The 24,133-nt window shown below is 44.3% G+C and overlaps 1 protein-coding gene across 3 annotated transcripts in view; it reads left to right on the plus strand.

Moving 5' to 3' along the window:
• The window catches only part of LOC121591936 (homeobox protein araucan-like), a 98,479-nt gene that overhangs the window by 19,490 nt on the left and 54,856 nt on the right, over nt 1–24,133 (plus strand). Inside the window, exons 1-2 of one of the 3 annotated variants that reach the window (XM_041913050.1) lie at nt 10,917–11,038; nt 12,483–12,767. The exons of 1 other annotated variant lie outside the window; for it this stretch is intronic. In XM_041913050.1, coding sequence (XP_041768984.1) covers nt 12,720–12,767 — 48 coding nt within the window. In that variant the 5' untranslated portion in view covers nt 10,917–11,038; nt 12,483–12,719. Of the gene's footprint in view, nt 1–10,916; nt 12,768–24,133 lie in introns of those variants that run through there. One more of the 3 variants, XM_041913049.1, reaches the window with a different exon arrangement.

Here is a 24,133-nt window from a genome sequence, read left to right on the forward strand (position 1 = left end):
AACATACCTATACCAACATACCTAGACTCGCCATTCAAAAGCTTTCGAAAACCAATAATCGATTATGTGTCATAAAAAGAGAAAGAAAAATCTAACTTTGCCTTCGCTCGTCCGTAGCTGTGGAGCTAAAGCCAGTACAAAAAAAAGACTCAAACAAAATTAAGGATGGCTTTGTTTGATGGGTAGCACTCATTGTTTTTCTTCGGTAGCGCTTTTCTTGAGAGGAAATTTGTGTAATAAATTTGATTGTTTCGCCCCGATTCTCGGCGCGTATCCGGTTCGCGGTTGGTTTATGGATGTTTAAGGGTAGCAGAAGCATCAGAAGCATCTCAGCATTAGCGACAGGCGCGTTGTTGGTCAAAGGTAAAAGGTTCCGTTGCGTCTTTTAGCCGAATCGTTCAGCTAGCGGAAATGGTACTCTAGCAAATGGGGCAAAGAGGCAAACCACACCGGATTCGCACTTTGGGCTGAGGGAAAAACGAAGTAACATCGTATGCGAAGCCGGCGAGAGGCTTTTTTCTTGTTTCGTCTATGCTTTTTATAGTATCATTAATTTTATGTTTATGATTTATGATTAATTAATTAATCCATCAGCTCTTTCTCCGAGGGGCAGGGGGTAGCGATCGAATTCGTTGGCCTGTCGGTCGGATGCTGGATAAAAGCGTTTAATTAGCTGACCGGAATTGGTGCTTCCGTCCGGTCCGATTTGGTCGCCAAGTTTGATGTTCAATTTTCTCCTTCTATTGTATTTGTGGATTGGTTTCTACATGCAGTATGATTTATTTCATGCAGTGTTTTGGTGCAGTTTAACTTACACTAAAAGACAACAATGGAGACTTTTTTATTTAATTTAATAATCCACGATTTTTCTGGTGTTTTGGATTTAATTTTGATCTTCAATTGTGTAAAAGAATATAATACAACTAAGGGTACAGTTAATGCAGACTTGATTTTTTTTCTGTACAAATGTTAAGCGTATGATACAATAGCATATGGTAAAAGCTTAGATTTCCAATTTGTTTGTATTATACATAACCATGATAAATAAATATGAAAAAATTAAATCCATTTGAAGTAAATCTTATCATTGGACTGTTTTAATGTACTAGTTATTACTTTTTGGTTGATAAAATTCAATGGAAACTTGCACGCCTTCACCTACAAGACTCAACAATGAGAACAAGAAGTGAAACAAAATGATAAGTTTAATTTCGTTACAAGTTGCTCTAGTCCATGGCAACTAAACATAAATTTAAAGTATCATACCATGAGCATTTTTTTAATTTGAAAATGTTATTTATTTTCCTTAAAAAATATCCAAACAATGGCCCAAAAAGTGTACTCAATACTGGATTTAGAGATCGTGTACCGATAGTTGTTCGGTAAGCCACCGTCGGGATGGAATGCAATTTAAGTCAAGTTTCAATTTATGCTGATTACAATAAACCTTCGCCTAGTGCAATGTTGACACAGAAACACTGGAAAAAAACAGAAAACAAGGATACGTATCCCATACCACCAAAGCTGTGGTTAACGTTAACCACAAATCTCATATGCGTCCCTGCTGAAGGTAAACCGAAATTAAGGGAAAAAGTGCACTGCAAGCAAACAAAGAATTGCACTACTTCACACCCTAAAAGGAGAAAAAGGAACAAAAATTTGCAAAGCTCCAGCAACGATCGCAGCACAAATAGAAAGATAGAGAGAGAGAGAGAGAGAGAGAGAGAGAGAGAGAGAGAGAGAGAGAGAGAGAACGGCGACACATCGCATCGTTGAACAGAATGGGAAAATCGGAATGTTCCCCCCGTTGTAAATCACCCGTTGCTACAGAACAATAAAAGAGCAAACATAAATTAAGTTTTCGGAGTTTTTTTTCTTCTTCGGTTTGCTGTCCAGTCTGTTTCCATATGCTTTTGCTCACTTTGCTTCCTTGTTGATTATTTCCCAATGGCCCAATGGTTTTTTTTTCTTTAGACCTCACACGTCCCAGTGGTTCGAAATTTGTTGTTTTTTTTCGTTTTTTGCTATTTCTCCACCTTTTTGCAATACGCTGGCACGCATATGTTTTACTATTCTTTGCTGGGATAGATATGTCCAGCAGAATGAGGGAATCAGCAAAAAAGAACAGCGTCCATCACACCCATTCATTCGTTCGACCAGGATAAACCCAGGCACGGCACCATCAGCGAGAAAGCTAGGGAACGAACGTGTCTTTCAGATTTGTTTTATGCTTTAGGTCCTTTAGGTTTATGTTGCGAGGATGCAATTCGTTTCATTTGCCTTCATCACCATTCGCTGTGATACTCTAGCCTGACTCAATGCCACACACTTCCACTCAAACGGACCGTGGTCACAATGTTAGATTGACTGGTTCGTTGGTTCGTTCATACGTGTGAGTGCTGTTTTTTTCTGTGTGTCAGCTTGTTGTTGTTTTGATCTCGTTCACACTGTGACCCATTATAGCGGCCCATTGTTGTGTACAGCGCAATCCCAACCATGTGTCCCAAATCGCAAACTCTCGTTTATTGCTGTGGACGATTTTTGGGTCACCGGTGGCCGGTGGCCACTGCTGGGATGATCATTTCAGGTTGTGTGTTTGTTTTGATTTTGATCCCGTCGACCCCGGGCTGTGGAAATGAGGCGACACTTTTACGAGCAGCAGTTTCAGCAAATTCCATTTGCCTTAGATCATTTTTCATGAGCGAGTGATCCTTTCAGGGAAAGGAAACAGCACACACACACAAAAAAGCGAACGAACGTTTCGGACTAACTGCAGCTCTTGGGCGATCGTTGTTAACATGCTCAAAGCCTACCAGAACACGGTCAAATGAGAGGACAAATTGACGGCGAGGTAGGTGCAAGGATATACCTTCCTAGAAGCAAAATAATGATCAGCACCTTGTGCTGTTTCATGGTTGCTCCGAATTGTGGACGGCAGATAAATGAAAGCATATTTATCACACCGTTGCGACGTTGGTGGTAAACAGAGCGATCACACAAAAAAGACTCAATTCTGTTTCTCTGGCCTAATAATATTGTTGCCTACAGTGCGGTTGGCCAACCACAAACAATAGAAAGGAGAGATTGAAATTCCTGTGGCTTATTAAACTGTAAAATTTGCCACAAGGAAGTTTGCATTTGATGAGCTTGTGCAGCTATCATAAAACATCCTGAAATACATTGTTTTAAATCAAATTCAATCGTAAGTAACGATTCCTTAAAGATAGTATTTGCAATACAATTTTTTCCATTTTTATTTTCATTTCAATGATTAGTGCTCGCTTTCATCCATAGTGATACACCTAATTCACCGTAAAGCAAACACCACTCGAACGATAAAACAGCTATTATTTAGGAAGATTGCGAAGGCGTAAATTGTGATTTAGCTTGAGTAGCATTCACACCCAACATACCAATCAAAAGACACAATTGCTTTACGTTCGGATTCGGAGGAAATTGAATCCACTTTCCAATTTCCTGCTGCCGTTTGCGCTGGACCACGTAGTTGCCCCCCCCCCCCCAGAGTAAGCGACCAATCATTTTACCATGTTATGACTTATGCTTGAAACACCTTTGCGTGCGTCCTTCTTTGCTCCGCTGGTCCGGCTCCATACAAAGCCGATCTCAACGTTTTACCCGTGACAGAAAACGACCATCACGGACATTGAAAGGCAATAGATAGAGAAAGACATAAGTGGATCAATTTGCCATATCGAATGTCCGTGAATTCCCTTGCCCGTGCGAGCGGCCCACAAACGGCGCCATTCGACGGCACACGATGGCAATCAATCGAAGACCGGAGACCCATCTCGTCTTTGTCCCTGTTGTCCGGACGTGTGAGGTGGAAATCGATTGAATTAAGAAGTGGAAATCGGTTTCGTGTGTGTCTGTGTGTAGCTCGGGCCAATCCCTCGCAGGATTCTCACACTGGTTTTGTGATGCATCATACAGAACACGGGCATTGCTTCTTGCCTAGCGAGACTTTCGATCTGTCATAGGCTGTGCAGGTTTCGTCTACAGCTAGCCGTTCAACGTTCAACGAAATCCATCGCAGAAGGTAATACCTGTGAAAATAGACACTTGTCGCCAGATTCAACCGTCAGTGCACTTTTCACTTTCCCCTGGTGGTGTCCCATGCTTCCTGTCCAGTCCAGTCCTGTGGGTGATTTCCATTGCTTACGCTAACGTTTGGCACTTGGTTCGAGGTGCACACGTTGATTGGGATGAATGCAATCGCTTATCTCGAAACAACGATCTAACGAGATTTTACGATTTCGGACCAACTCTTGTGTATCGTTACGGTCAACGAAATCCATCGCAGAAGGTAATACCTGTGAAAATAGACACTTGTCGCCAGATTCAACCGTCAGTGCACTTTTCACTTTCCCCTGGTGGTGTCCCATGCTTCCTGTCCAGTCCAGTCCTGTGGGTGATTTCCATTGCTTACGCTAACGTTTGGCACTTGGTTCGAGGTGCACACGTTGATTGGGATGAATGCAATCGCTTATCTCGAAACAACGATCTAACGAGATTTTACGATTTCGGACCAACTCTTGTGTATCGTTACGGTTGTTGTGGCGATTGTGAAACAGTGGACATCTCGGAAGCTTGGTGGTGTGGTGGTATGTGCTACTGTCGGTCGCGCTACTTCATTCACAGGGAGCATGAAGCTAGTGTTTCGTACTCACATAATATTTTTGATATTTCATGCAAAACAATTGCTTGGAAATTTCTTGTTACAATAGGAAAATTGTAATTGTATGTAGTTTAATATGTTTTAGTCAACACCATTGGGTACCAGTGCTTTGTTTGTACTTTAACAAGACAAAACAAAATAACAAAGACTAGTGTACAATTACTTTTTAATGAAAACATAAATTTAATTATTTTACTATTAATCTTCTAAGTATTTCAATTTCAAACAACTTTTAATTGGTTTAATGCTTACTTATTTGCTAGTTATGTTCTTACTTACTTGCTTATTTACTTACTAACCTACTTAGTTACTAATTTAATTTATTATTTACATACATACTTACTTAGTTACTTATTTATTTACTTGTTTACTTATATTACTTTAATTCATTCGTATACTTTCTTATTTACTTGCTTGCTTACTTACTTACTAGTTATCTTATATGTACATGTCATTATGTACATAATTACATAATTACTTACTTACTTGTTTGCTTATTTTGTTTTTGACTCACTCGCATACTTTCTTACTTACCTACTTTTTTCTGATTACTTACTTACTTAATTTTTCTTATTTACCTTCATACTTACTAGCTTCGTAACTTACTTACCTATTTACTTACATACATAGATACTTACTTACTTCACTACTTTCTTTCTTACTTACATACTTACTTATACTAAATTATCTACTTAAATTCTAAATAAATTGTTTTCTTACAGACTTACTCACTTACTTACTTGGTTACTTAGTTACTTTATAACTGATTTATTGTCTTACTTGCTTACTTACTCACTCACTTATTTGCTTATTTATTTGCTTAGTAACTAACTTGCTTACCAATATATTCACGTACTTACTTACTTTTTGCATACAAATTTCTTTCTTTCTTTTTTGCATTTTTACTGCCAGCTTTTCTTTTTCCTCCAGACAACCTGATTTTTTCGAATTTCCGAATATTTTCTTTCATTACTTATAGGCATTTATAGAGCATTGTTATTAGAATAGCTAATAACTAAGACTATGTTTCATCATTTGTATTCTCATACAATGATCACCAAACCCCTGCATCAACTAATGCTATATGTCTTTAATCTACAAGCATTAAATTGCTTTGTTTCATAGAGCAGTGTTATGTGAGGCCAAAAAGGGCTCCGAAAAAAGTGCGTAAGCAAATTTTCATAGCCATTGTCACTTTCACCACTTTGCCGTACTGTGAACTCGTGCAAGTAGCAGCGAAACCTAAGGCAAATGGGGTTTCCCCTCCTTAATGTCCCCGCACCACTAGCACGGATTACTTGAGCAAGGCTTTTGACATGCGAGAAAATCCAACCGAGAAGGGATGATGAAAAAGGTTCAACTATTTCGCATTTGCCAGCTCCGCCTCATAAGACTCTTGCTCCACTCGCCCCTCCGAAAGTGTTGAAACAAAGCATAAAAATAAAAATATCTCCATCTCCCGAGCACAGCACAGTGGTGTGCTGAAAATTGTGCCATCGAAAAGACAGAACAGGCAGGCCAGCCATTGTGCAACGGTGCTTTTCACCCTTGGCCTGAAGGCAGTCCATCGCAGCAGCGGTAGTAGCAATTCCGCTGGGCAACCCAGGAGACCGAACGAAGCAAAAGCACTTGAACGCGGTACGAATGGGCTCGGCTAAAGAGCTAACCACTCTCGCTCTATTCATTGTGCAAGCAAATAAGTGTTGTTTCGTGTCACCTGGAAATGAGATCTCGGGGATATCGGTCGACCATTTCTCCTGCTGATCCGCTGCTCAAGGATCAAGTACGCGTTACGGAGGGTGAAATCTGTGGCCGGGTCGCCACGGTGCAACTGTGTTTGATGGCAGGGTGGCAGCGTGACAAGCGCAGCCTTTTCGGGCATAAGCAACAGCGACACCCAAACTCACAGGAAGCAAGGGAGACGCAGCAAAAAAAAAATCAAATTGCGAATGTGTAAGCACACAAATGTGGGACATAACACCCGGTGATGGCGAGGAACAACCCGTCGTATCAGGACGCTGGAAGGACGAACCGTCAGCGCCGCGTATTTACTTTCCTGTCCCGGGGTTGTACCTCAAGGGATTGCAATCATCCTCATCGTCACCGCCATTGTCGTTGTGAAGAGTTTGGTTGACCTTTTTTTCAGCGCTGCTGAATGTCCTTTCTTCCTTGAACATACCAATCCCAGATCGTTCGGTGGAGCATCGACTGCAACAGAAAAAAGTGGAAGAAAAAATCGGGGACAAATCGGAAAAAGGGAAACTACACCAAAACGGTACGCGCCGCAGTGGGATAAAAATTTGTTTACTCATCGGATTAAGTTAGACGATGTAAAGATGATGTTAATCGCCATTTGATGGGATTATTTTATTTCGCACTCACTCCATTTGTTGCGAACGGTCGAACGTGGTTGCTGTTTGCCGTTCGTAGCCACTTACCAGAAAATGGGACCGATTGATTCGCGAAGGGTTTTCGGTGACCGCGTTTCAAGACCGCGTCTGCTTTGGTTTTGATGAAACAATTACCCTCTGCAGTGAATGCGACACGAAGGTGCGTTCGAAGCTGAACGATTGTGTTCAACAAAGTGATGCGGTTAAGTGTTTGATAAATACTGGGAGCTGTTGCGTTAATGGTGCTTTGGGTTAAATATTAATGAATATTGCAAGAAATGGCTGTGGGAAATGTGATTATTGTGTAAAAAAAATCATAGAACACTTTTAAGGCACTTTTAAGTGGAAATAATAATTGTATTGTTTTAATACTATTAATCTTTAATTGTATTAATTGTAATATATTTTTATTTTTTCTATTCTTTAGTAACGTTTGTTATCATTTCAGCTTGTCTCATTGCACGGTTTTCAACAAAATAGAAAGAACCCAAAATCTATTTATTTGAATTTATTGGATAAACTTTACAGTATGTTTTGGGTGAAACTATTATCAAATGGTTGGTCTAAGTTCAACAAACTCTTATTACAGGTTTCAATGTGCAAAAACGATAGCATGGAACATTTGACTTACTGTTTGATTTAGCTCTGGATCTTATGTGGTTGTACAACAAACTAGTCCTTTTGGGATCAAATATGGCCTCTAAATTGAATTCAATATTATGATATAATCACTATTAATAAAAAAATGTTAAAAAGGATATGTTCTACGAAATGCATTTAGCATTCATTTTCCTCCTTGACTTTCCTTCTATAATTTTGAGTGTGTTTTTTAAGCTAACGATTTATGCATACGTAATGTAAAGCTACAGCAACAAAAAACATAGCTAAGGCAGCAATTGATGAAATCGTTAAACTTTCTCAGTTTTTTGTATATTTACCCCATTGGCTTTTAAGACCTAACAATTGATGGTTCAAAAAGCAATCATTAAGTGCTTCAGGTAACCTCTTTCACATATAGCATGTGAATATCCAAGAATATTCATTGTTTAAGTTAATTTTAATTCAGGCATTCCCTGATATACCTCATACTCCCTATATCGAGTATATCGCTTACGGATATATCGATTTCGTTGTACGCGATATTCTAAATTTGACAGTTCTTAGAGCAAATTATACTGATTTCACTCATCAATTGTCAAATGCAAAAAAACATTCCCCTTTGGTTGAATTTCAAAAACCATTTTGAAAGGTACATAATTAAAATCTTCAGTTGGAATCAGATCAAATAACTAATACAGTGGCTAAAACCTACGACTTCAAGCAAAATGTTAGTAAAATTTGGTATAATTTCACTGAAAACCTCGAATTTGGATACATGCGAATATTCAAGACACGCGATTGCCTTCGGTCCGTATTAATAGCGTCTAACGGTACAGTCGTCAACTCGTACGACTTAGCAGCATGCCCGTCAAGGGTTCAAAGCCCTAATAGACCGTGCCGTCATACGTAAGACTGACTATCCTGAAAAGGGGGGGGGGGGGGGTAATCCAAAAGTTATTTAAAGCTAACCCCAAAAGTGGTACAGGCACGCCTTGACCGACAACTGTTGTTGAGCCAAAAAGAGAAAAAAGAAGATAGAGGAATACCTGTACAATCTTCATAAGGCCCTTCACTAGTTTTACATTTACCTTATAGTGATTGCTCAAAATCAGTACTGAAGTTTACAACTCTCTAAGGAGAATTGTTTTACGTTTTGTATTAATTTTCTCATCCGCCATCGATCGCTGCAAATGTATTGCAGTAATAGCAAACATCAATAGAACAAAGCATTACCTTACGCCCGTTGTTATCTTCCGATCACCTCGGCTCTATGCTCTTCCTTTGCCGACAACCTGTTTCTGCCACGAGTGCTTGGTTCAACATGTAAATGAACATGGACGGCAGTGACATGCGAATGACAATTCCAATATTGTCCGATTTGAAGTAGAGCAAAATGTTAGCAACAACTTTTTCTACTGTTTTCTTTTGCGTGATGTCTTTTTTTACATACACGAAACATGTCAAGCAGAATGTTTTGCATTTGTTCAGCAGTTATTGAGTTAGGTATAGCGTTTGAGACATATTGCCTGATTGGTTGCCTGACAGTTTTGACGGGAATGTGCTTACTGTATGAATGAAATAGAAGTATATTGGTATTGCATTGGCATACTTCGCAAGATGATAGATATATCTAAAAAACGGCGAAAAAGTAAACTTTGTAAATATTACGATTTTTTCAGTATTATATGTTGTATTAAAAGGACATGTTTCTAAATATTGCAAAATACGTGTAAATTTTCTTTATGAAATTTTAAAATTTGTTACGCCTTCCTGTTCCATGATGCAAAGTAATACGAACAAAAATCAAAATGCTCTTGGGAGGTTTTGTTACGCAAACGATTCATATATTTACAGCTGTAGATGAAAAGGGACACACAAGCACGATAAATCTACACATGTTCAATTTAAAACTCTTGCCCCGTTCTCAACGGGCTTAGCAACAGTATAAAGGACGACAGGGTACGTTTGCAACTTCCAAAGGACACTCCTTTGCCCTTTTCCATCCAGACCACTCGAAGGACCAACATCGGAAGAGAAAGTTGTTCTATCGTTGTGTGACGAATAATGCCATTTCGTCCGCCGCCCGGAGCGGAAATCGAAACAGACCAGGATGGGTTGGGCAAATAAGGGGGTAAAAAAGGGTTGTCTACAGCCCCGTGTTATGTCATAGCGGTATTCAATTTCCCCTAGCAAAGCTGTGCCCAACGACGAACTACTCACGCCCTGCCGCCTCTCTTCTAGCAGCTCAATCAAATCTAAGCTACGCTTCACGCTTCTCTATCGGACAGTCGGTCGTTTCGGTGTGATTTATGTGATTTGGCTGCTCGCAAGGGAATGTTTTGGTTTTCGGCTCTTTCGGCCATTCGGGAGGCACGCGCTTCCAGCTCGGTACGCCCGGTTGTCGAGCACGTTCCGCTCGTGTGTATGATCCGGCGGGAACTGAACGTATCTTATCAACTGTGTATCCTGTCGCTTTTCTTTGCAAACAGAGCGCACGTTGCGCAAGGACACAGCATTCTCCACGCCGTTTGAAAGGATATTCTGTGCGAGAATGTGCACTATCCTGTGAGAGGCTGCGAGAGGCCCGGATCCTTTGCTAACTCCACCGCCAAGGTGCGCTGTTGGGAGAGCATCCTAAGGTGGGATGCTGTTGCTGGAGTTTCATTTTCTTTTCCCTCCCAAAGTAAAAAAGGCGGATTAGAGCTACCCCACCCCCCAACTGGCGCAGGGCGAGCGCATGAATGAAATGCTTCGTTTTGTTTTTTGTTTCCCCCTTTCACGCGCTGGACGCACACAGCAGTCGAGCAGCAGCGAATCGGCGCGCAACCGCGAGATGAACTACGCGAACAATAAGAAATGTGCTTCGCGAAACAGCCGAACGAACCGCTTTTCTTTTTTCCCACCTGAACCAGAGCGAGAGAGTGGGAGAGTCCGAGAGCAGCGGCCTGGTTGCGTGAGAGTGCGTTTTCGTTCTCTGTTGCGTGTGCCGGTGCTCTTGTGCCGAAGAAAAGCCATTATGCTCCCCCAGCTGGCTGCACTGTAACGAACGGCGAGCGATGATGGGCGTGGCCTACAGGCCCTTTCCATCGCACGGGGCGTGATTATCGTGCCTATGTATAGTGCGCCGATTGGACGAAAGCGAGAACGCCCCGTTTCGTACATGATTTCCGGTTTTACCAGCGTTGCCAGTTGAACGGGACTGCTTTTTGGGAGAAATTCAGTTTCTGGCAAAACGTGACCAAGTGCGCATCGACGCTGCGCGCGTGTACGGTTCGAGACGTAATTTTTCGAAACGCTTGCCTGCGGACTCGTGTGACGGCGCTTTCGGCCGGTTGGTGGGTTTGTTGTTTATGTGCGTTTTCGGGAAAATTGGGTGACTCGTGGGTAATTGTGTATGTGTATGTGCGTGTGAGTGCGCGTGTGTGTGCACCCTTTCTGTCTTTCGTTACCGAGCCACACCGTGCGAGACGAGTGAAAAGTGCCTCCATCCCACCTACGCAAAAACCCCACAACTTACGGTTAACGACATCGATTTGGCTGCCGGTTCAGATGGCCAAAGATTTGTTTTGATTTCACCCGTGTGTGTATATGTGTGTGTGTGTGTGTGTGTGTGTGTGTGTGTGTGTGTATGTAAAGCGAAGGAAAAAGTGTGTCCCGAGCTCGAAACGGTTTTTGGGCAAAAGCAAAAAGGAACTACAAATGTGATGTAGTGAGCATGTGAGAGCAAGTGAAAATTAGGAACGCCAACCGAGAAAGAGCCAGAAGCTGTGAAGCGAAAGCTCGTTGTACCTCAACTCAGCAGTCTAGCTACCAGCGAACTTCTCCGTGAGTGGGCATGGTTGTGCAAACCGTGCCGCATCCGTTTGCTCTGCTGCTAAGCAACGCAATCGGTACGCGTGGATCGTTCTCTACTGGAGCATCACAGTAGGCACCGAGCGGAAGAGTCACCAAAGAGTCCCGCTTTTTTCCCGCGTTTCAACCGGTGTGTGGATGAAAAAAGCAGACAACAACGTCCTGTACCGGTCGCGAAACGCACATCAACACTACACGACGCAGCATAACACAATGCCAGCAAGCGTAATTGAGAGTTTTGGGAGAGTACTGTTGTAGCGTGTGGTGCACATTAACAGTTATTGTTACCACCAGCAGGACCTACTACGTCCTAGTAAGAGTAGCTACCAGTATACGCTAGTTTGTGATTTGTGCTGTGTTTTATTCAGTTTCATCATAATTCTAATGCGTTCGCTTCTGGTTACGTGAAGATCTGTTCCAATTTTATTGAATTCTTGCTAAACCGTCCGCGAATGTTTAATAGTGCATAACTGTGACATGCTTAACGAGCAAATCAAACGATGAAACCCGTGAAATCCATTAGATAAATGGTACAACAGAGCACACCCATATCCCTTTCGAAGAAGACTATTCAATGACACGCTAGGCTTGCCTTGGCATTCCTTCTAATAAACAATAATGGTCTCAAGGATAGTGTAAGAACGATATCATAACTTACCCTCCTGCCGTTGGGATATCTTGCTTTGCGTCAGCCAGTTCATCAGTGAATTTCTGGTTCCCGTGAGCCCTGCACTGGTTGCCTCCCGTTTGCCGGTGGTGAAAGTGTACCAGCCGGACAGGATCATGTATCCCGCCGTGCAATTGGCGCCAAAGGATATGACGACACCAACGGTGACGACGTTGCGGACGTCGGCAATCGTACGATAGGAACCTTGGAATGTCCAGGGCCTAGGTCGTTAGATGGAATCCTAACCAAAATGCTGGATTTTTGTGTTATTCGGTAGTGCATGTGGCAAGTGTAGTGTGCTAAAGTGAGTTATATGTTAAATTGAGTTGCATAGATTTAGACCATTCCTGTTGGAAAGAAGAGCGGTACGAGAAGAAACCACGAACGAATACGAAGCAACAACAGTGCACGCTTGTTATAACAGAAATACCAATATTTTTGCCATTGAGTGCCAGCAGAGTGTGCGTGTGTGCATAGGAAAGAATCACCGGCAAACGATACGTACTCAGGAATAATGGCTGCATACGCTCAATTTGGCTACACATATCCGCCGGCAAGTCAGGTAAGCAATGGAACAAACCAACGGGCTTTAGGAAAAGGTGGTTGCGGCTACACAAACTTGCGAGGGTTGTCCCTACCGCAGTGAAGGCTGCGCTGACCTGCTGATTTGACTTTTTGAATGAAAGCGATTTAAGTATGGGTTTGAAAGAGTCAAACAAGCAGAGATTGTTTGTTTGGTTATGTTTGGGTTTATATTTATTTGTGTTATTTTTGAGTGTTGGAAAAGTTAAACCCTGTAGAAGGCACGTTTTTCCCTGCATAGCGATGCAGAGAAAGTATGGACGAGTGTTGTAGTGTGTTGTTTTTGACTGGAAACATTAACCATCACGAACTTTGTTGACAATCAATAGTACACGCAGTGTGTAAGCAAAGCAGCGGCCATCGATCGGGTTTGTTGCTTTAGGTCCGCTCATTTACATCTCATTACAGGCGCGTGAAATACTTATTGGTACAAGCGTATTGTTGAACAAACACACAAGTGACCACTTTTGGTTTCTAAATACGATGCAATGAAGACTTTTTCATAATATTGGCAGAGAAGATGAGCATTTTTACTAACCTACATTTTCCAAGGTAACGAAAACAATCCATTACGAGCCAATTTTCACCGTGAAGAAGGCGCTCCACACAGACTCTTTCTTCTTTGACAAATGATCACCTCCATTTCGTTATCGCACTGAATCGTCCTCCCGATTGGTAATCATTGCTTTCTACATTAAACCCAAGCACGCACCCACCAAAACGTGTTCCCTACTTGCTTCATTACCTCCTCCCTCGGAGCTAAAGCAAACAATAAAGAGATGAAGATGAGGTTTCTGGGTGATATTTTTTGTGTTCATCGCAAGCGAGACTTGGATCCCCATTTATTCCCACAGCGCCGGACCGCGTTCATTAACGGGAGCATTTTTGCAGCCAATTTCTTCGTGGATTGTGTGACCACCTTAGTTGGTCGTCGGGTCGTGCGAGGATGTTGGCCTCCTTTTTTTGTCACCCATTGGAAGCGAGATGATGTTCTCGCCGCGATAAATGAATTTCCTTTCGCCCTTACATCTCCTTTCCGGCTCCGAGCCGTTTATCAAAAGACAGTAATTCACAAACGCCTGCTCTGGGATATCTAAAAAAAAAACAGCTGAACTGCTTAAAAACAACGGCTAGCACCTACGGCAGCAAACTGGAAACAAAACTTCCATCCCGTTCGGTTGCTACCGTTTTGAGAACGCGGGCAGATCCGCACTATGGAACTGTGAAATTATTCGCGTCACACAACATCGTCGGCACTCAATTTTCGGGTTGACCGGCAAAGCAGGCAGCAAGACACACCACACACAAAAAAGCAAAGATAAAACAAGAGGAAAATCACACGAAACGACACAACAAACGGTACAGGCCCGTTCAGCCGTACCAGCCAAACGTCATCCTTGCACGCCAAACGTCAACAGCTTGCCGGTCGGGTTGCGAACGGCTACGCTCGAGAGCCATCCTAGTCCGTGCGTATATGAAACTGTAGCAAAGACGGCTGCGGAAAATGCACACGATATACAAAAGATTGACAAAACCCCCTAGCAAGCCATGTGACGTGGAGCAGAGAGCGTAAGAAATGCAGTTAACAAAAGCATCGTTCGAGCATCGTTGCCTTCGCTTCCGCCCCCGGGGTTTTACAATCTCCCGCGGGAGACGCACACTCGCGCACGGTAACGAAGGGATTCGGCAAGTGACATCTTCTTCACTCCATTTGCTCCACAACATTCAGGGACGCACTGGCCCTTCGACACCCCCCCCCCAATGGAACCAATCCCCAACCGAGTCCCTCAGCATTCCGATGCAGACCAATGCGTGTGCGAGCGAGTAGAGTGAAAAGGAATCTCATTAATTAATTATAATTTAAGACGAAATGAACCATGCGACAGTTCCGTCGCTCTGGTTGTTCGTTTTTTTACTTGGCCTTCCGTATTTCGGTGCGTGTCTCATTTGCTTTCTCTTTCTCGCTAGTGCTTTTTGGGTAGGTGTGTTTTTTTACTCGTGTCATTTCTTTTACTGCTTCCGCTTGTTACTTCGATAGGCCAGGCGCGACGGGTCCTGAATGAAGATGCTAACCCGGGCGCACTTGATTTCGCGGTGTACGACGCACGCCGGTCGGGCCAGGGGATGTTTCGGAAGGATCGAGAAAATTGAGAGAACTCCACGCACGCACCGTGTGCATTGGACGCACTTCAGAAAAATGTTCTAATTGAATTTTCCTCCCCACAAATACCATCCCGTAACTGGGGCCAAGGGGGTTGCCGAAGCACAACTCTGACAGGAATTCGGGCAAACAACTGTCACAAAACTCGACCAATTCCATTGACCAGCAAGCCAGTTCGCTGGCAGTGTTCTTCCGCGTTCGCATCAATGCGCAATGCGTGAACCGCTTTAAGCCTCGGTTGTTGTACTTTTGCCTTCTTTTTAGTTGCTTTCCTCTCGGCAAGGAAATACATGAAGAGAATCACAATTGCACACACACACACTCACACACGCAACCGATCGATCGATCAACAGCCACCAGCCGGCACTCCAACTCGGTGCAGAATGCATCGACAAAGCAGTGCGAAGAAACGTAGGTCTCGCACATGGAACTGGGCAGGGGACGGTGCAAAAACTTGCCAAAATCACGTACAAATCAATTTAATTAATTTACAATTAATTTATCAATGTTCAAATTGATAAATATTTATACCAGAGCCGTTGATTGGATGTGCGGTACGCAGCGAGGGTAGCGAGTGCTGCACACAGCAAAAACCGACTAACGCTCACGGTTACGTCAAGGCACAGCGTGGCAAGGGATGCGCGCTCTCCGAACCACGACAGGTGAGATCACAATCGACGCTCGATCGATGGCGGGTTGCGTTTGTGTGTGTGTGTGTGCGATCGAAACCCTACGGGAGACTGGCACCGTAGTTGCGGTCGGGGCTAATCAAATTATAATAAATAATTTCATTAATGACAAGATTGCAGGTTTGTTGTGTTTGCTACAAGTAGTGTGTTGAACATTGATTAATTAGTCGCGTAAGTAGTACAAGATTTGGTTTGCTGGTGGAGAAAGTGGCCCAAATGGCAATGATTTGAGGATGACTTAAAACACGTTTCAAGAATCATGTTTATGAGGCAAAGTGTTTGCCAATTCTCTGAATGTAATGTTATATTGGTTTTGGGTTTCAGCATTGAAAAAGAGGCTAAATTAGACAAGATCACATAAATTGTGTCCCACATTCCATATTGGTAATTGATGGCGTATAGCATTTCGTCCTTCAAACACATCACCATCGGGCTTAAATCAATGCGGCACGGCAGGAGGCCCCCAAAACGTGCCCAAAAACGAAAGGAAGAACAAAACCCTTAGGGTGCATTTGGATAGTTTTGTCATAAAGATGGGCCCGTTTCCTCACCCTCTTGTCCTTATTTCCGATTGGGCTCGTTCTTCGTGGTCCGACCCAGTGCGGTACTGTCAAGACCAACTCCTGCGAAGCGTTGCTGGATGCTATGAGAAAGGATGATACATATCTTTGCGTAGAGCGTGAATCCCTTTCGCCACATGGTTGCTTGAGCTTTGATGCACTTGAACGCGAAACCATAGAATCATAGACGCATTGTCTTTACCGAGACTGTTCCGTTTTTGGTTGTCTGCATTGATTTTTGCGTTCGTTTCGGTTCGGGGCTTTTTTGTTTTCTTTTGCTTTCTTGTTGCATTACCCCCTTAAAAAACCCCCCCTCTCCAGTTCGATTCCAAAGACATTCCAACGAAACAGACCAAAACCAGACACCATATGCTGCCACCGACTGCACATCGTTCAATCAATAGTCGTGGCTCATTCAACAAGCCACGATCCTACCGACGTTTTGCATCGAGCCCCCCGGAGCATGATGTCATCGGGAAACATTTGGAACATCGCTCTGGATTGAACAAATAAATATGTCAACATTTTGTTTGCGTTCCTTTCGTCGCTGTATTTCTTTTTTTTCCCTGTCCATTGGAAGGCACGCCTCATCGCAGTGAACCACCGTTGGGACAATACACCCAAGATTTGCACCTTTTTACGGGTGTTTGTGATGCAATTTAAGTTAAATTGCAACTTGCAGCCGACCACCGACCGGTCAGAAAGCCACCCTCGCTGTGCGTAAAAGGAGCTTACCGGACGCAAATATGCACTTAATCGCGGTAGCGCGACCAAAACGCTGCACCACTAAGGACGTGCGAGAAGTGACAGATACGGGCGACGATCGACGAGCAAACACATCACACCTTCCTGCCCTAGGTCCTGGCTCTCCGCATTGGTGTCCAGCTGGCATGGGAGAACAATTCCGGAGCGCCTCAATTGAGGGTTGGATTGCGCAGCAATTCCCACGGGCAATTCCCCTCGTGCGCCGGTACTGATCGATATCCACCGAGCGACGGGGCTGTGTGGATGTTTGGAAAAAACCTAAAGAATGTCTGTCCGTGTGTGCAGAATGCCTGGGACCTGGGTCTCCTCGACTCGGATTGAGATTCTGACCGCTTCTCGCGACAGACCGTCCAGGTAGAGGGCACCCCATCCCTGGAGAACCTATACCTTAATCGGTTATGATGTGGTCTGAGAGTATCCCCAAAAAAGGACACCTATCTACGACACGCCGTCCGATGCGGTTCTGTACAATTTTCCGCCCCGCAAACAATCGCGGCGCAATCGGCGATCGGTGATCTTTTTGCTAGTGGAGAGTGTGTGTGTGTGTGTGTGTGTGTGTGTGTGTGTGTGTGTGTGTGTGTGGAAAGACAAAAAAAACAGAGTGGATATTTCACTCCAGTTTTACCTTCGCTTCCTTTCGTCGTGGCGGTTGCGCGAGGCACGGGAAGATTGAAGCTTTCCGGCCTGCACCTTACCGAACGGGAGCAAAATGTCAACCAGGAACGTCGCTAAGTGAGCAGCGCAAGGGTAATATGGAGTTGCGGAATAACAAAAACAGCAACAAAAAGTTACGTTACACATCGAGCATTCCTTTCGATCTTCGTCCCTCTGTGCCTTCGATTTTTGGGGAAGCCGTTGAGCATTTGGAAATGATTTATTATGTTGCTGTTTACACTTTGTCGCAATGCTTCTCGATAGACGCACACTCGAACTCGGGACACAGTGTGGCTGCAAAGTGGTTTGAAATGTTTGATTCGAAGGGGAAGGTAGGGAGGGGCGAAGGGATGTGGACAAAAAGCATGCCAAGTTTGGGACCGTACTTTTGGGAGCCGGTACCACCAAACATCAGCTATCGCGCGTCGCTGGGCTATCAGAAATTCATATTTTTCTCAAACTCATCATCAATATTATCAGCGTATGGTAGCAGCAAAACGATGCGATTCACGATTCGATGAAGGAGCAAAGAGGGGAAGAACAAGAAGGAGAATAAAAACACATTCAAGAAAGCAATCGTTTTGAGGCTTGGGCTGTCGCGACAGTATTGCGAACGAGTAATATTTGAGTCGAAATGATAAAACAGCACAAAACGGAGCCACTTACTTGGAAAAACGCGAAATCGTACACCGGGGTGCAATTGGATCGCGTACAACCGGGAGAGACAAAAATCAGAGTGGCAGTGTTTTCTCGGGAACTTTGCAGCGGCCGCACATTGCAGCGGAACGTGAGTACATAAATTATCGGTGGAAGAAAACTCGAGAAACTCGACAATTGATCGGCGTACTTCAGTACTCCTGGTGAGGTGCGGATTGCATCTTATCGAGTGGGGATTTTCTGGGGAACTCGCGGGCAAACATGCCCGGGACACCCTCGAGACATCCGATACTCGCAAGGGACTATTCCAGATTGGTAGCCGGTTGATACAACCGGTTGAGGGAAATTTATTTCCTTCTTATCGCATCGACTGATTGAAGAGAATGTTTTGATCGCAAAATTTAAAGGATTTGAGTTTAGTGAATTTATTAAAAACAGTTTTTAAATACTGTTAAAAGTGTTGTATTAATCAGCATAACGCACAAAACCAACACAAAGCGAGTTGCAAAGCGTGCAAAAATACCCATAAAAGCAAATGGAATTGCACAGCATTGAACCGTACGTATGAAAACACCTAAAAAAGGCACACAATTCTGCCAAAGTTAAAATTGATCGCGCTGGTACGAAAAATTGATAAGGAACCGTGTCTGGCTGGGAGAGGAACTGAACTCCGGGGTCTGAGGATTTTGGTCTCATTGAATTAATAATTCATAATGCTATAAAAATGTTGAAGATGATGTCAATAATTTATAAAGATTCGACAAACTCGCCTGCTGCAGTGTCCATGGTTCTGCAACGTTTCCTGTCGCTTTCCTTCCCCATCGATCGTAGGATCGTATGCCGCGATAAAAATGCACTTCTACGGAGAACCTTAACGTTCGTGTGCTTTTCGGGTCCGTTATGATTTTTTCTTTTTCTGGGAGTGTGTTGTGGTTTCCCCGATACGAGAACGTTAGCTCGAGACGAGCCTGAAGGGCTCTGCCCTTCTCCTGTTGCGCAGTGGAGTCTGTCAGTTGGCTGATGAACAAGTTTCATCACCTTTCGCCCGCGGAAGGAACGCAACGGTGCAAGTCCATTTTTTTGATTTCACAATTCAATAAGCACTTTTATATCGTGTTCCGTGTGCGCGAGAACCTATCACCTTTGCTACAGGCACGAAAGGCGCCTTCCCAGACGGTGTAGCTGCAACAGGTGAAATGCGACGCGCTGGCGTTTGTTTTGTGCGCATTTGGAAGTTGTTATACTTAGCAGCACAGTTTACAGTACAGAATATTGCGTTGCTTCAAAGCGGAGCATTTTGCTGCTAAAATCATGTGCTTCAATCACAGAATCAACGGGACGCAAAAGGGGTTCGGTACCGAATAGTGCTATTTTTCTTTCGAGCTTAAGGACGCAGTGGCCCTGTAGCGCAAAATCCCTTTTGCCTATTAACATAATTGGTATTTTATTCAAATGTCTCAATGTGCATCACACGTGGTTGGCAGGGATACGGAAGAAAAACAGGAAAGTAAAAAAATGTAACAATGTTATTTTCCAGTTGTGTATGAAAAATAATGTTTAAAGCATTTTGTAAGGGGGAGTATGAAGCAACTCAAGTCTCGAGTGCGAAACACAGTGTTTTACATTTTTATAAATTGTGTGCCAGTACCACCCCTCGTTCGCTCGTTTTATCCTTGCATGATACTGGTCAATCGATTTCCTCCGATCTAAAGGCTTAGTTTTATCCAGAGCCTCATCTGGTGGTGCCGGAAAGTAGTGCTGGGAATGAAATTGATTTCTACAAAGGGATAAAAACCAAAGCCAGTACCATATGTTGCGCTATTTCATGTGGCATTTTTGATACGCGAGAACTAGCATACGATACCCTTGTTGCACTGAACCGTACCTGCCAGTAGGTCATATAATCCTCTCCGTACTGGTGGGTGGGCTTTTATTTGTTTCGGTTTGGTTTGCTGCAAGATAAATTCATTTTTTACGAGTTCGAGCTAAGTTCTGCGAAAAAATGCCAAAGGTGTCAGAATCTCCTGAAGGATAGGGGAGAGAAAATGTACTTTTACCTAAATGGGAGATGATGGTACGCTTGGGATGTTTACTTCATTGAAAGATGATTATTGAATGTAGCTGTACATCAAACATATTTTGTGTGAGGTCATAATGCCAACGGTTGTTGAACAACGTCATTTTCTACAAAGTAAATAGATTATATACCGGATCCCAAAGACTACCGATTAAGTTATATCGTAATGTACTCTCTCGAGGAAAGCATTTTCCTTCGAACACTTTATCTATCCTATCGTTAACCTTCGTCACAAGCCTCAAATACTACTTAAAGGGAAAAGGGCCACTCAAAGGCAAAGGTTGTGGTCCTAAATCGTGCCTCGCACCCCTGCATACAACACACAGGTTATACCAGCACACCCGGTGAGCAGGTGGTGCTAGTGTGTGTGTGTGTGTGTATGGCGTCAAAACGCATGACGTTCAAACCGCACGCACATGATTGATTGTCCATTTGTCCAGATAATAATATTTATATCTCAATTAATGTAATTTATTGTAGCCCGCCGTCCCGAATTCAATCCATCCGGAGTGTAGTGTGTGCGCTACGTCCCTCTGGGGCACACCGGCGCTCGAAGTTCCAAGGTCTTTGGCTAAGGGCCAGCCAGCAATTCGGTCGGCCAGTCGAAAGGTGCGAACACACTGCCGTGTGCTTCGAGTACGCCGAATTTTTGGAAGGTCGCTTAAAGATCCGTTTTCCCAAAACCCTCCGAACCCTTTCCGGGACGTATCGTGGATTCCGTTTTGAAGAGTTTGGCTCCGTCCATCCCTAGAAGATCACTTGACGGAGGTTTCAGAATGATTGCGAGAAGAAAAAGAAAGATTGATTAAAAGTTGCTCGTAGCGATAAACGGCGGCATTATTGGTGCAGAATGTCGATCGGGCCTTCGATCTTGAGACGTGTTTTGTTTGAGGGAGAGTATATTTGCCGACGGCATTCGATGATGCGCCTGTTAATAACGATATTCACCGAAATTTATGATCGTTATTATGGAAACTGATCGACGCACATAACCGCGTAAGAGCGTCGAGCAAAATAGCGCGCTCCAAACTTGGGCAGTGCGCTCGAGGCGTCCGCGCGATGTGTGAGGATCTTGGAAGGAGATCGCGCAATGCAGCGCGTTTTGGAAAAGAATATGCTAATATATTGGACGACCATAATGTTTAAGCACCCGGCGTCTGCGACGAGACGTCGTACATGGCCGATGGCGCTGCGCTACGGAGACGTCTGACGAGCGCCCGTCCAGAGCGGTCGATTCAACGTAACCTTGAGAAACGAGGCCAAGACGCAACGCAGGTGAGGAGTTCTGAAGTGTGATCTCGATCTACTTTAAGTGTCCCTGGGGCGATTGGACGAAATCGAACGATAAGGAGCAAAGTCTAGTGCCTCGGGAAACGGAAAGAAGATGAAACTTATCGCACTAGCCTTTCATTATCGTAGAGGTCTGTCAAATAGTGATATTCATTAGGGAAACGGTCCACGGTTACGGTGCGGTTGCCAGAATGCAAGTTAGATCGATCGTAGCCAACCAGCTCTCCGCGAGTCGTTCCGCCAACTATGCTTGTCCGTGGGTAGAATCTTAAGATAGAAACTGCCCAAGAGATGAAGGCAAAAAAACTCAAAAACAACGGGACAGATAAAGCAGAACAGATTAAAAGACAAAGATATTCTTGCGCTGCGATCGAGCTCTAGCCCCATAAAGACCCGTCGATGCTCTGTATTGCTCTTTTCCCTGCTAAACTGGTGTCGTCCAGTGACGGGAAGGGCGGGAGGACACAGACCCATGAGTGGACAGTAATAAATCATTCCCATGTCCTCACGCAGCCCGTGGTCGATGGGTGTACGCAGTGGAGAGGCCCGCCACTTGGAGCAAAAAAGCCATCTAAAACGGCAAACGTTCACACACTGAAAAAAAAAACCAAACCTGTCCATCGTCATAACGCAACGTACAGGATACCGTAACGGCGCTGGATGCGCGCCAGCGTCTCATAGCATAGCTGCGCCTCATAAAAATGTGGAGGTAAGCAAAATCTAGTTACACCTTCGCGGTTCCAAGCTCTTCTCTTTTCAACGCGTGTCGCGGAATGTTGGCGGGGGACCATGGGAAAACAGAGCTACAGAACGTCCCCGAGGGGCAAACCGAACAGGACCACGATCCGTATGCGGAGCGGCACCCCCGGTCCGGTGCTTGTAAAACTTTCATCACATCAAAAGCAGTGATATCATTATCGTTGAATGTTATCAAAATATTTCAATAAATTGTCAATAAAACGATTTATCTCAACAAATTTATCTCACATTTATAATGTCGACATAACGAACTGGTGAGCGAACTGGCTCGTCGCAGGCAGGCATGGATGGCTTCGGCCAAGATCGGCGAGCACTGCAGCGAGATGTCGAGATGTCGCCGAGGCATCGCTGTGTCCTCGTCTCTCTTCACGAGACGGTGCTCCACGGTAGCTCGATAGCTCATAATAATTTCAGCCCATTGTCGTTGCAAAATATGAGTTGACGTACGTTTTTTTTATGCTGTCATCTCCCACTCTTCCCAACTGTTCCCGCCTGTTGTCTGTTGTATTACAAGTGCGTTATTTTCCGGTGCCAGTCAAGGGGATTGCAAGCAAGCCCGGCGGTAATATTTCGTCACGCTTTCGCCCCATCGGAGACGGATCACACAAACGGGACCAAAATCGTGGAGTGCATCGGTTGGCAGGTTGGGTAAAAACAAACCCATATTACAGTCCGGTATCGCCTGCAATCCATCCATCCATCTATGCAGACGATGAGGCGGTTTCGATCTCCACTGCCCTCGGTGGCGTAATTCTGCAGCAAGGGATGTATGCGCCCGCGATACGCATCATGCAGTAGCCACATTCTCAGGATGATGCCCGCAAGCGATGAAGTACGCAACAAAAACACTACATCGATCCTTTAGATCCTTAGCACAGGCGCTTCGTACCTTAGGACTCGGCGGCAGCGGGATGTGAGAGAAGGAGCGAAAATAATGCATGCGAGCGAGCAGGCAAGTGTGGCAAGATGTGGCCAGAACAGGTTGCAGTGTGCGTTGCGATCTGAAAACGGCCCGGACACGTCCCGGACACGGGAGCTGGTGGAGCGTAAACGGAAGATATAACGCACTCGTCGCATACGGTGCAGATACGTTGTAGTGATAAGAGTTTCCTGAACCACATCCACCTTCCATCGGTTGGCAACGGTCGGCTCCTTGGGCCCTACGGGCGTCCCTACCTTCCATCGTGGTCGTCCTTTCCATGGCATCCTGTGTTTGGCGGGGAATGTTTTAGGGGATTTCATTGCTCCCTCGGTTCGGGTGCGCAACGAACGATTTAAAAGGTAAAAATATCGATCTCGGAACAACCGAGCACGATAAAGGCAAGGGCAGAGAAAAGCGTCCTTTGCTTAAAGTTTGAGAGGCGCGGAGGCTTACGGGAAAAGGGTCCTTGGGCGAGGATGTGAGGGGACTAAGTGACTCGCCGTCTCCATGTTGCCTAGAGCAGTGGGGGTTTTAAAAGGAAAAACGTATCGATCCGGTTAAAATTTTGCACGCATTACACATTCGCCGCCGGTAGCGCCCCCAAACGTTCGTTTGTGCATACATTATGGCGTTCGGTAGTGGCAGCAGCACGAAGCATAAATAAAATAAAACAATGCCCCCTCCCCCCCTGTCCCTCCGTCCCAGATCCCCGGGATGGAAAAGCATCTCTGCTGATGATAGTGCATTATCGATTCGTAAACATTTTATTTTATCATTATTATTATTGCTATTATTTTTGGCGAGCAAAGAAA

This window comes from Anopheles merus, chromosome 2L (genome assembly GCF_017562075.2).
Source record: "Anopheles merus strain MAF chromosome 2L, AmerM5.1, whole genome shotgun sequence".
Classification (NCBI taxonomy): domain Eukaryota; kingdom Metazoa; phylum Arthropoda; class Insecta; order Diptera; family Culicidae; genus Anopheles; species Anopheles merus.